This window comes from Panonychus citri, unplaced genomic scaffold (assembly GCF_014898815.1).
Source record: "Panonychus citri isolate SS breed McGregor unplaced genomic scaffold, ASM1489881v1 Contig00063, whole genome shotgun sequence".
Taxonomy (NCBI): domain Eukaryota; kingdom Metazoa; phylum Arthropoda; class Arachnida; order Trombidiformes; family Tetranychidae; genus Panonychus; species Panonychus citri.
The window spans coordinates 180,289-194,894 of record NW_026515468.1 but is presented as its reverse complement, the minus strand read 5'-3'; the positions used below and the strand labels follow the sequence as shown (position 1 = coordinate 194,894).

Genomic DNA, 14,606 nt, shown 5'->3' with positions numbered 1-14,606 from the left:
TTAACAACCTTCAGTTAATCAGTTTTACAATCGTCTTATTGGTTTAATCGTTGATTTGTTTGATTAAAAGTTAGAAAACACCTTGGATACATAATCATGAATTTCCAGTAATTAATTTCGTTGATTGTTGATAATTAAATTGATTATTTTTCTTTTTTTCACTTCTATTAATCTTAAATAATCCATTGAATTAACTATTCAATGGATTAAGCAATTAACTTTAGAATGTAATTTCCATTTGAAAACAATTGATCAACATTTGTTTTTCTGTAAAGAATCACAATTAGTTGATTGTTCATTGATTGTTAACCAACTCAATCTTATGGTAATTAATGGAATGGGATAAAACAACCAATTAAGATGATATATTTTCCAGCAAAAAAAAATGTCTCCTCATTTTCTTGGATCAGGATTATCATTCGGATCAAATTAATCGTTTAATCTGATGAGATTAAAAGTAGACAAGTCAAAGTGTTTATAATTAGATTGAAACAATTAAGATGGTAAAAAAGCTACTGGTGATTAGTTTTAATCATTTGATAGGGTTAATGAATTGGCCTTTTTTTTGTATTCGGGATTTTGATTGGTTTCTATTGATTGTCGGGGTTTTTTTTGGAGTTTCGTTTAAATTGTTTCATCTGAATTAACCATTTTTTCATGGCCGATTTAACTTGATTGGTTACAATCAAGAAGATGATGATAAAGATGATGATAAAGGAGGCTATCACCAAATATCGGTCAAGTTAAACTATTTTCGGCCACTATTTTTGGACCAAAGTGACCTCATTTCAACGGAATAACAATCAACCAAGTCTTTGGTTTAAGTTCATTTTCATCTCGTTCGTTGCCGTGTTAACAACAATCAACATCTTATCAACAATTAACAATTTTCTATCTGTTTCTCTGATAACAATCAACTAATTGTCTAAGACAAAAAATGAGTGAATTAAAGTACGACGATCCTGATATGGAAAGATTAAATTTCTTCTCAATAATTGATATTCTCGAATCATTTGATTGGGTTGATTTGGAGTATTAACAACTGACCATTGGTCAACAATCAACTCGTATCAATGAAGTTAATTCATTCATTAAGTTTCCATGGAAGCAACAAAAACAAAACTTTAACCAATCTGTAAGTAAAACTAACTAATTACAATTAAACAAAATTCTAAATCAATAAATCGTAATTCTCATTCAATTAGATATCAATATCTTTCCAGTTGATCACCAAAAACAACAACAACAACAACAACAACAATTAACTTCCATGATCCCATTAATTGTTAACCCATCGAATACACAATTATCCTCAAAGAAATACAATTGAATAAAATAAAAATTATGATTTAACAAGAAAAATTGAAAAGTTAATTAGTTTATTTCATTGAAAAGTTTGCTGATCCGCCAACAATTAACTTAATCTCGTCTCTCTTATCATTTCATATGTAACCAGACAGGGTTAATTCAACTGATTCTGGTTCCACCGGATCAACATCATGAAATCAACGAGTGATGGTTAGTTGTTAAATTGTCCAGAAAAGTGAATTAACTTAACTACGAAAACAAAAACTGGTTAATTGTTGAAAGTTCACTTAATGTAACCAGGAACCGGTTCTCTGGTTGCATTGTTACTTGTTCTCAATCTGGTAACATCTCGGGTTCTCAGTGGTTCTTGTATTCACCTTGGTCACTTTTCCATCTTCATTTTGTATTGTAACACCATTAGAATAGTTAATTGTTGTCAAACAATCGCCATTAGTTAATAAATTGTTCTCTAAATTGTCAACTATCTTTTTCAATCTTCGTTCTTTTCAACCAAATGATGTTCATCAAGTGACAACTTACCAACAAGTCAATTCTAAATTGTAAGTAGAAAACGATACATGTTGATTTCTTCATTGTTGATTAATTGTATCTCATCTTAATTGCAACAAATTTAATTGTCTTCATCGACTTAATTGTAATTTGTGAATCACTTCAATGTATCTCATCAGGTGATAATCTTACCTTTACTTTCCTAAGGCGACTTGAAGTCAATACTTTTGGCTGTTTAATATTCATTTAGCTGGATATTCAATGTTTCCTCTTTAAATTTAACTAATTTTCTCATTGATTAACTAATTAAATGATTGGATGTTAGATTATCAATGGTTATTAACGTGACATTAATCGTTTAGAAAAATTAATTGTTCAATTTACACGCAGGTAAACATGAAAATCATTAACCATCACAAAGAAGATGTTGTTTATCATCAATTAACCTTCTCATATAATATTAGTTATCTTAATGTCTTTAATTGTTGACAGTTAATTATTTCATTGTTTCCATTTGATTGTTTATCATGTTCAACATTTCAGAACATGATTCAAAGTAATTCATCAATTCAAAGTAAAGGAAAACCAAATACTTATTCATCTCAGAGGATGAACATTACGTTACCCACCATCTAGAGAGTGGATTGTTGGTTAAGGCAGAGAGATGAAGATTATCAAACCCACACTGGTGATGGTTCAACCTCCAAACCTAAATTCTGAAAAAAGAATAGAACAAAAAAAGCTCAGAAAAAGTTCCAATTCAATAGAAAGTTGAAACAACAACAATCTCTCTCTCTCTAAAAATAAGTTAACCTTTTTTCAGAATCCGACAAGTTACATGGAGAAAGACTTTGCAAACACCAAGAGATTGTCTTTTTTTGAGTAAACAATCAATTCACCATCATCTTGATTCATTCATTCAGTTAATAAGTGATTAAAAGTGAATTAAGGTGAACATTTGATTGATATTATTCCAAGTGAAAGTGATACAGATTTCTCAACATATTCATACCTGTTTCAGGTATTGACCATCAAACAGGTTATCCTATTAGAGTCCATCTTTTTACCTGTGTACTTTTTGGTAAATCTTGTCCTTTAGTTACTATCCAGTGGCTTATCCTTGATAAACCCCTTAGGCAATTATCGTAATCTATGATTTGGTCTGGAGGAAAAGAGACTTTAACTACCAAATCCACCTTGACTTAAGAGAATCAACTAATTAACTAGATAAAGTTTCATTTTCTTTGATAATTGTTTCGTAATTAACTCTGATACCATTGGAAATATTTTTTATTCAGACTTGTGAAGTTTTCGTTTCATTTTATTGGATTAACTTAATTGTTTCTCGATTGTTTCATTTGATTATAAGTTTTTCAATCAGTGATATAAACCAACAATTAACTGCTTCGGTTTTTACCACTGACAATCAATAACTATTCAATTTCCTTGTGTTCAAATCTGCCTAGCAATCGATTAGAGAGGTAAGTTTAATTAACTTACTGATCGTCACAATTTAACTTAGATTTAATGATTTGATCCTCATTAATTTCAACGGTAACCTTGAAAGTTAATTGTCCACTGATAATTTAACTATTTGAACGAATAACGAAACTCATTGGGAAATGTTTGTCAATCAATTCAATGTAATTAAACTAATCATCACATTGGAACAATTAACATTAACAAATTTGAAAGTTAAATTAAATCCCATTAAGAGTAATTAAATTTTCACCAAGATCTTAATTTATTCATATGTCTTCATTTGTTGATCACTGATTAGATCATAATTGTTGAATGTGATAATTTGAATAACTAATCAATGACAATTAACCCACGTATCTTAAACAACCGCAATTAACAATCAAGGTGAACATTTTGTCAATTGAAAGTATTAACTTTTAATTGTTTATCCAATTTTAGAGTAAATTTAATTGCTAAGGAATTGAGCTAATGATCAACCCTGGGAAGCAGACATTATCTCATCAGTTGGTTAATTAAATTTACAATTAGTTAATCATGTTCGAGGATAAATCATTATTGGCAGAGGAAAATTATGAATCAATCACAACGGGCGCTTCTAATGATGTGGCCATTGATATGGAAAGTAATGTACGAGGGTCAATTGGTCGAGGAAGTATTGTTCAGCCCACTTTCGATACATCGGAGAGTGTGACCTTGCCTCAGCCGTCATCATCATCAACCGATTCCACTCTGAAACCGATCCGTGAACCCATTTTGGTACGAGAAGCTGTGACTTCAGTTGAATCTCGTTGCTATGGATCACGACCTGAACATTTCGATATTGGAATTCGTGTTATCGAAGCCGCTCAACTTCCTGGACTGGACATTAATCCAATGGTTCGATTGATGGTCGGAGATCGTAAGAAAACAACCACAATTCAGAAATCGACCAATTCACCTTTTTGGGATCAATATTTCGTCATATCGTTCAATCAGCCGCGTTTAGAAATATTTCAAAAAGTTATTACGATTACGGTTTACGATTCAAAGGGACTTTTGAAATCGGACGAGGTCATTGGTCTATTTTCTTGTGACATTGGTACCGTTTTCTGTCAGCCCGGGCACTCGTTCCATAGGAAATGGGCGCTTCTAACTGATCTCGAAACAAATGAGCCTCGAGGCTACTTGAAATTGGACATAAATGTACTGTTCAAAGGTGACAGTTCACCTTTATCGGGAACAATGGACGATGAAGATTCTAAGGAGTCGGGAGAAGACGAAGATGACCTCGAATCAGATAACGTTGGATCTGATGAATCTGATATCGAATCGAATTTACTATTCCCGGTTGGTGTTACCGAACGACAATCCATCAAACTGGTCATCAAAATTTATCGAGCATATGGACTCACTCGAGCCGATTCAACGGTCAAAAAGGCTCTTAATATCATCTCTTCGTCCTCATCAAAGTCACCTTGTGATGCTTATGTCTCGGTTTCGTTTGCGGCTCAACTGGACGGACTTCGGTCATTAAAAAGTCATCTTCACCCGTTTGGAATCAGCAGATCACTTTTGTCGAAATGTTTCCAACCTTTTTCCAGAACATTAAATTTGAGATTAAAGATGATGAACTTGGAACGGACGGACTTTTGGCCACACATTATCTTCCGTTAAACTACATCTCTAGTGAGGGTCAAGATGGTTACCTGCCCACTTTTGGTCCAACTTTTATCAATTTGTACGGAGCAGCTCGAGAAAGTTCAAACTCCGAGAGTAAAACTTTGTCCACTGGTCTGGAAGAAGGTGTCGCTTATATTGGTCGACTTTTGGTCGCAATTACAACAGAATTTGTTGACCTTGTTTCACCTGATTTAGAACGAATGTCCATTCAGAATATTGGTCCTTTCGATGAGACACATTTAGGACCAAAAGAGTTTGCGCTCGGCCTTCTCAATTCAGTCTCACGAATAGAGCAACGATATGCCGATAAACCGATAACCCTTGAATTAAACATGGGCGATCCAGATGATTTGGATGGCGATGGAAAAATAGACGAAGCTGATAAAAAAGCTCGAGCCAAATATCGAGGTGTGACCTTACCCATTAAACCCGCCAAATGTTTCTCAAATAATCGCAAGGAAAACGCTTATCATTTACCCTTGGACACGGTTAAGCCGATCATGTTTCATCGTTTCCATTGGCTCGATGATACCTGGAGGCTTTTCGTTTCCAATAGATTGACCAGAATCGCTCAAAATCTTGTAAGTTAACTTCAACTGTAAGTTAATCGCCCAAACTTCAATTTCAACTAATCAATGAATCATTTTCTTTACAGTCAAATGGATTAGCTGATGTGGACGCGTTAACGGTCACTCGTGAAGTCGATGCCGCTTGTCGTCTACTTGGTGTTTTAAGTCAACTACTCGAAAATTGTTCCAGTTTATTGCAATATTTACAATCTTTATCCGATCCACCAGGAATCTCTCGTCTTGACAAGGAGAAAATGTCCAAACAGAGAGATCAAATTCTGTTTATATTAAATGAAACAATGGCCATGAGAGATTCGGTCTCAACGAGTAACATCGTACCAATTGTCCAAGCAGTGTCCCCATGGGTCAATGAAATAAATGAATTAGCATCTTCCCTTCATATTACGTTTCCCGATATTTTCCTTTCCATGTTGGTTGAGGGTAAAAGAATAGCTCAAATACGACTTGCGACCAAGGACATTGTCTATTCACCTGAACTCGAAAGTTGTGGTATCCATGCAGCTAAATTTCGAGCAATTTTACTTCGACAAGGTGGCCGACCCAATGGTCATATTCGATCACAGGTCGATATACTTTGTTGGTTTGGTGTCTCTGATAAACTCCCTGACTTGGTCAAGCATTTTCCTTCAGGCTATTCACCTGAGCCCTCTCTTGAATCTCTTAGTAAATCAGATGTTGACCCGCCGACTCATCTTAAATATCCTGAAAGGTCAATCTTTCAATCACGCGCTCATCTTTTCCAGGCTCGATCTCTTATCGGTGCCGATACCTCTGGTCTCTCCGATCCTTATGTCAAATTATACTACGATAAATGTATCTTGGTGTCTAGTGTCAAGGAGAAAACTTTATCACCTTGTTGGGATGAATTAATGATCGGATCTCAAATTAGTCTGATTGGTTCGAGGGAAGATATTAGAGCCGCTAGATTAACCGCTTTGGCTGAAGTTTACGATCGTGATATAATTGGCGATGACGAACTGATTGGTCGAGCCAAAGTCACCTTCGATTATGTCCGTTTCGCTGATGAACCTTATATTTTACCTCGATTAAATTGGTTCGATGTTTGGTTGAACAGTTCGGAAAGTGGTCAACTTTTGATGGCTCTCGAATTGGTTCAAATTAGTGATTCTGATAGTTCAGAAGATTATCCTAGATGTTTACCTGGTGCCGTTCGTCATTCCAACGGTCAAGATATAATCTCAATTCCTCAACAAATTAGACCAACTCTATCAAAGTATAAACTTCAGATCATTTTTGGGGTGTTCGTGACCTGAAACGGGTCAAATTGTTATCAGTTGATAAGCCAAAAGCCGAAGTAGAAGTGGGTGGTTATATTGTTTCTTCCTCTGTGATTCCAAATTGTTCAAAGAATCCAAATTTCCCTTCATTTCGAAAAGAAATTGAACTTCAATTACCTGACCAAGAGTTTTACTGTCCACCTTTGTCCATTCGTGTCGGCGATTGTCGTGCTTTTGGACGGTTCACTTTGGTCGGTACTCATTTGGTCAGATCTTTAGTTAAATATGTTTACAGTAAAGACAAACAAGTTGACATTCACCATTTACCAAAACGTCATATTGTCATTGACCTTGACCATTTAAAGCCCAAAATTGGATCGACTGGTGACCAATTGGACGCAGTCATGGTCTCTAATGGTGGTACCGCTGCTCGAGCGAAAAGAAAACCCGATGAAGAGATTGTGATGATGGAGAAAAAAGTTAACAAAGAATCAGAGGAAGAGGAGATCGATTGGTGGATGAGGTACTTTACCTCGAAAAATGGTAATTCATCGGGTAGAAGAGAGTCACGAAAGTCCATGATTCCATACCATTTGACCCTTCGAGTTTATCCCGAAGAGCTTGAGAAACGTTTCGATGGTCATAGTGCCGATAATAAGTTGACCGCATTCCCCTTAAAACGAGGTAAATTTGACGATGATACAAACGACACCAAAACCATGGGCGTTTTTAAAGGTGCATTTAGATTATACAAAAGTCCATGGAAAAATGGAATTCAACTTCTCGATCATTTGTCCAATAACGATCCCGTTAAGGTGCTTGTTCGAGTTTACATTGTCCGAGCTTACGATGTCATCCCTAGAGATGCAAACGGTAAGGCTGATCTTTACCCGATCCTTAAACTTGGATCGCAAAAGTTTGACGATTCTGATAAATTTGTGCCAAATTGTTTGGATCCTCTTTTCGGACGAGTCTATGAATTTGAGGCCACTTTTCCTCTCGAATCAACATTAACAATCTTATTGAAAGATTATGATTCCTTTTCAACGGACGAACTAATCGGAAAAACAACAATTGACCTTGAAGATAGATATTATTCTGACCATAGGTTTACCTGTGGCCTTCCAAGATCTTATCAAACATCAGGTCCAGGTAAATGGCGGGACTCACTGAAACCAAGCCAAATATTGACCAAATTATGTCGTGACCTTAAGATGAGTCACCTAGTGATTACCAAGAAATATATTCAAATTGGTAAATTAATGTTTACCCGAAAGCAAGAAGATGCTTCAGATTTAACTGAGATTCCCCATGAAGATGAACAGTTATCGTTGGGAGTGTTGAATTCATGGAAAGAGGCCTTTGGCTATTCATTGGTACCCGAACATGTTGAGACTCGATCATTGTATCGACCCGATAAACCGGGAGTTAAACAAGGTAAACTCGAGATGTGGATCGATATGTTTAGATTAAGTGACCCACGACCACCTCCGTTGGACATTGCACCAAGAGCTCCACGATCATATGAACTTCGGGTGGTCATTTGGAATACAAAAGATGTCATTCTTGATGATGATTCATTGGTTTCCGGTGAAAAAATGTCCGACATTTACATCAAGGGCTGGGTAGACGATCCCAAAGCAGCTCAACAGACTGATACTCATTACCGATCGTTGACCGGTGAGGGAAATTTCAATTGGCGATTTGTTTTCCGTTTCGATTTCCTTCCCGCTGAAGGTGTTATCCTAGTTCGCAAGAAAGATTCATTTTTCGCCATGAACTCAACAGATTTAAAGATTCCCTGTAAATTGAATCTTCAGGTTTGGGATTATGATTCATTTTCGGGTGATGATTTTCTCGGTTGTTTACCAATCAATTTAATTGATTTCCCTCGAGGAGCTCGATCGGCAAAAGAATGCACCTTGGACATACTTTCGGACAGTCCAACAATTAGTTCCGTTGATACGAGTAACAACAATCAAATAATTAAAAGTTCACGAATCAACTTATTCAAAGAAAAACGTATCAGAGGTTGGTGGCCTTTCTATGCTAATCTAGCCGACGGAGGAACTGAATTAACTGTAAGTAATTATTACAACATAATTAGAGTCAACTAATTGTTGTCAAAATGAGAAGGGAAAACAATTAATTACTGTTAGTATTGTATTGATATGTTTGTATCGAAGAGTTGACAATCAAATCAATTGAATTAACAATAAATGACAATTTCCCAAGTTTTAGTCTTAAATATAATCCCCACCATGAAACCGTAAACATAAATTGTTGGCAATAATTAAATTGTACATTTGAAGTAACCTCAAAATCTCAACAATCATCATAATCATTATGATCACCATTTATTTCAATGATTAATTAATTGTTATCCATTCACTTTTCCCATAGGGTAAATTGGAGGCTGATTTTGAACTGTTAACCCAAGACGAAGCTGATGCTAATCCGGCTGGATTAGCACGAGATCCACCTCAGCCTTTGGATAAGCCTCAGTAAGTTGAATAATCAGATGAGGCGAATGATCAATTCTGTTAATTGTTCTAATCTTTTCCAATCAATTTTTCTCTAATCAAATTAGACGACCTGATACATCGTTCGCATGGTTCGCTAATCCCTGGAAGTCGTTCCGATACATCATTTGGACTCGACGAAAATGGTTCTTCTTTAAGCTTTTACTTTTCGTTTTCTTATTCTTTTTCTTTTTGATATTTTTCTATTCTCTACCTGGTTACACAGTTAAGAAAATGATTGGAGCTTAATTAACTTCAAATTGCGATTAACTAATTACCTTAAAATCTACTCAAGGTCTTTGATTATGCAATTATCTAACGACAACTCAATCAAAAAGCGCTATTAACAAATTAAAATGAATAAAATACTCAAACAGTTAAGATGAATGATTTTTTCTGTAAAACCCAAAATTAACTAATCGTTAAATGGTTGAGTATAATTTTTGATTTCGCTCCAAAATGTTTTGGTAAAAGTGATCAATATGATGATTAACTAATTGTTACAATTAAGATGAAGATGAAAATGACTTAATTAATAATTAGATTATTATGGTGATGAGGATTCGTATTCAACCGTAATCAAATTTGATTCCACATTCAAATCAGCTGATGACAACTTTCGTGTTTCAGTAAACATTATCAAATTGTGATCTCGAATCAGAGTTAAGCTCTAGACAATTTGATCATAGAATTAAAAAATCTTGTTTAACCAACACAAATCAACTGATTTCAGCTTAAATTGTTGTTTCAACAACCGAAATCATCTTCAATTGATTTCAGAAGTCTTGATCAAAATTCAATCTTGACAATTAACACGATTAACTTTTGGTTTTGACTTTTTCTTCATTTTTCCTATTCCAACTCAATTTGAATCCAAAATCAAAGAATCGGCAATCAACTAATCGGCCTCGGTGAAACAATTTTCACCTCGGAATCAATCTGATCCCAGAATTAGTTGATTACGTTTGGTGAGTCCAAGCCTTAGATGAAGATATTGAGTGAGTGACATGATGACAAGTGATGAAGATGGACACCTTGTAGAAATTAAGTTTAATTATTAATTTTGCTTTCAATTTGCTTCTCAAGTATCAACATAATCCCATAGATGGCTTAACAGTTTGTCTACTAATCCATTTAATTGTCATCAGCTTTGATTTAATGAGCAGCGGTCAACAGGTTACCCAATACAATTATTAATCTTTTTTTTTGTTCAATTTCTTGTAATTACCATTAATCTAATTTTCCATCTTAATCTACAATCAGTTTATATTTAATCGAATGGCTCTAAGAGAATTTGAGTTTCTTGATAAATTTTGGCTTCTTCCGGGTGGAGCTACATTGATACAAGAACTTTTATTGGCTCTGATTCATCGTCGAATCCTGTCAATCAACAGGGTGAAAGTGGAGAAACAAGAAATTATCACCGAAGAGCAATTAGCTCATTGTAATGGATTAGTTGAGAGTCTTGAGCGATTGGGATTATCATTCAGATCATTTATTGATTCGGGTCCCGATGAATGTGAACTTTTACAGAGATTAAAAGAAGTGATCATCCAATATAAATGTTCCATTCGTGTTTGCCATCGACGATTACGTGTTTTATTCAGTCACGAGCCAGCGGAAGATGAAACATCGAAAACACTCTTGATGAAACTGACCAGCGATCCAGCGACGATTCCCTATTATAAATCAATGGCCGTTGAACTGGTTAGACTTTACATTTGTTATATCGAAGTGATCAGAGTGGTAATTCAAACAAACAACCATTACGGTCAACCGATTGGCCTTAACATTTTGGGAATCGAAAGTGTCCTCTCTAAACTTCGCTCGCTACTGGAAACACTTGAAAGAATGACCATCATGCCAACGGACTTACGGTCAAACGAATCGCGTAACTGTGACCCGCTCTATCTTTTACTCAAAAATTTCCATTACATGATAAAAACACTCACTTCGGCTCGAGCCAATCTCTTATTTCCACCACCTCGACAGCCGAAAGCCTTAAACCCACCGAACGATCCACAAGCTTGACCAGCCGATCAACTTTAATCCAGTTGAATCAATTGACCATCAAGACACAATCAAAATCATGACATTCACTTGACTAATTAACATTCATTTTCAACTCCCAATGTTAAATTATCCTAAACAATTGCGCTTCTTTAAATTATTTTCACATTGATTACCTTGTAATTAACTAATCAATTAATCAATGGATACACTTTTTTAAACAATTAAATGTTACCTCCTTTTAGACTTAATCAATTGATTACCAATTAATTCCCATAGATGGCTCATCAATAATCATTGATTGCGATTTTAAATTTTTCTGTTTACATTTTGTTGTTTGTTGTTCACATTTTCAACTTTAACCTCTAATTAATTTTTTTTCTGGACAATTAATTAGTGTCACCAATTGATTAGATTGTCGACAAAACGTTTACATAGTTCAAGTTGAACTTTGATTGGATTAAATTGACAATGGAATCAATGGAAGTTTGTGAGATTGATTTTCTTTCAAAATTCTGGTCAATCCAAGGTTCCAATGTGTTGATGGTTGAACTTTTTCTCGCCATAATTGAACATCGAATTGGATCAATCGAAAGAGCTTTAGAAGATAATTCGAATAATCTGAGTAACAAAGAGGTATGTTTCTATTCTAATGCTAGAATGTCACTGAGAACACTCTCAGAATCGTGTTCAAGTTTATTCCCAGTTCTTGTTAATTGTAGTCCGAAAGAGTTCAAGGATTGTATGAGTGAATATTTTACCGAATATAGTGGATTAGTTCAAATCTTTTTCCTCTCGACAAATTTTCGCATCTACTCATTATCAGAATTACAATTATCGATATCGTTTCATAACTTTACTCTCTTTAATTCAACATATTTACCTGAGAGTAAATTAAAAGCTCTTGATCTCATATCCCATTATATTGTTTTACTCGATTGCGTCGAGAAAATAATCGCTAAATTGCAATCCAATGGTCAACAAATCGGTCTAAATCATAGGCATATCGCTTATATTATCGATGAAATCAGGTCAATTTACGAAGCCGTTAAACAGACATTACCTCAAGATCCATCGGACCCAATGAAACAATCCAATTTGAGCTCATATCATGATCTAATGCGACAATTTAATCATCTCATCGAAGCTGTTGTCGAGGATTATGACCAACACTAACCATAAGTCGATTAATATTGATTATTAATCGACAGCCGAAACTCAAACAGACCAATCGTTCGGACTTTCTCCAGGTCCAAGATTCACTGGACATTACAGTGTAAAAACCTTCCCTTGGATTGAATCTAATTTTGTGTAATTATAATCTGTGATCTCTATTCACTGTTAATTAATCTCATTTCTCTCACTCCAACACTTGAAATTCAAGTCCTCTCATGTAAATGATCATTAAATTACCAATAAACGAATCAATTGATTAAAAATTTTTCTCAATCAAAACCATTTACGAATATAAAGTAAACTAAAAGAACGACAGATGGCGACCTGATCGATTTAATTGTTTTCTTTTTTATCCGAGTGAACAATTTAGTTAACTAATTTAGTTGGTTAATTTCAGTATTTTAAGCCAAGAATTTGTCTCCAACTGTCTCTGAGTCGGTACTGACTCGATTATGATCCGTTCGGGTGAGTAAATATCGGAAATTGGAAAATGAACTGAAATCATTGGCTGATTAACGATCAATTTGAATTAACCGGATTAACTATGAGATGTTGTTAATTTGTCGTCTGATATTTGAAAATTTAACGGTTGCAGTTTGAGATTTTTAAATTTAATCTCATGGTAAATTTTTAGCTTTAATCTGATTGTGTATTTATGATCATCATTTGTCACATGTTGACTGTTAATATTTTCAAATCAATTGGTTTTCTTTTGTGATTAATTGTTTACTTTTGGACTAATTATGAGTACATCTAATCAATTAAAGATTATTCAGAGTTGTGAACCTGAACAGCTGAGAGAAATTGCTTTTCTCCACCAATTCTGGGGATTGGGCATTGAAATAGTTCGAGATTTATTTCTCCATATTAATGATCGTCGATTACGTTTTTCCAGTGAATTCATGACCAAACCCGATACACCTCAACATCTTAAAGACTATCTGGTCAGTTTTTGTAGTTCGATATCAGTATTGACCGAATTGTCCTTGAAACTGCCAATGAGACAAGGAGTTGATGCTCATTGTGAGAAATTATTACGAAAAATAATTGAACAATATGAAAGAATTGTAACCATAAGCAGAATTCGCGTTGATTTTTGCAGAATTGCCGATTTTGAAACATCTCGATCGCTAATTAAAAAGTTCGATACCAAACCATCGGAATGGATTTTCAACCAAGCCCTTGTCATGATGACCAAATACTTCACTGATATCGAAATTTTGAAAAAAGTTCTTGGCCCAAACGAAAAGAAAGGAAAAGGTCTACTTGTCAAAGAGCCACTTCAATACATTATCGAAAATCTAACCTCGATTAAAGATGAACTCGAAGAGCGACACAGAACCGAGGCCATGACCGAGTCATTCCTCAATGGTGCCTACTTACTCTTGGAGCGATTCGATCTTCTAATCAACATGCTAAGCTGGTAATCAAATCGATCGGCAAAATAATCTCCAATCACAATCAGAGAACCACAATTCACTTTGATCTCATTTCCCAATAAAGAAAATCTCAAACTTCGAACAGCCTTAATTGTTTACTCTTTTTTCGTTACACTGGAAAACCCTTCAGGTCAATTACGAAAGTATCAACTGGTCAAGAATCAGAAATGATACAGACTGAAACAGTTAATAGCCAAATGAATGACCAATTGTTTTCGTTTTATTTATGTTCTATTATGATTTAATGATTAACCTTCACCATCAAGATGTAAAGACTGTGAAGGTTATAACAACATAGTAATCAAGCTAATCAACTACATTAAGAGTATCACTTGTGTATGATGATTGACTAAGACACTTGAAAACAACAGGAACACACACCTGAAAATGATAATGATCATTAGCTAAATTAAACAAACTAAGAGTAATTAACTAATTACTTCCTATTATAACTTCATCTTTCATTTGTATTTGTTTCCGTTTGTTGTTCATCATCTTGTATTAGTCAATTGGGAAAACATGAACATAGTGAGTCTAATAGATTTTGTTTAATTAGTTTTACTTCAAGTTTCCATTGTCCAGTTAACGATGACCCAACGATTAAGGGAGATGGTTTTTCTTGACCAATTGTGGGGATTTGGCCCTGAAGTTGTGAGAAAATATCTAGTGACC

The 14,606-nt window shown here is 34.8% G+C and overlaps 1 protein-coding gene across 1 annotated transcript; it reads left to right on the top strand.

The window, feature by feature from the left end:
• Window positions 1–696: 696 nt before the first annotated feature.
• LOC128386212 (otoferlin-like) lies at window positions 697–14,016 on the top strand. The gene is given in 8 exon segments (XM_053345209.1): window positions 697–1,135; window positions 1,206–1,868; window positions 3,829–4,780; window positions 4,783–5,540; window positions 5,615–6,797; window positions 6,800–8,868; window positions 9,191–9,291; window positions 9,378–14,016. Coding segments are annotated over 6 exon segments (5,238 nt in total). The 5' UTR covers window positions 697–1,135; window positions 1,206–1,868; window positions 3,829–3,834; the 3' UTR covers window positions 9,559–14,016.
• The last annotated feature ends 590 nt before the right edge of the window (window positions 14,017–14,606 follow it).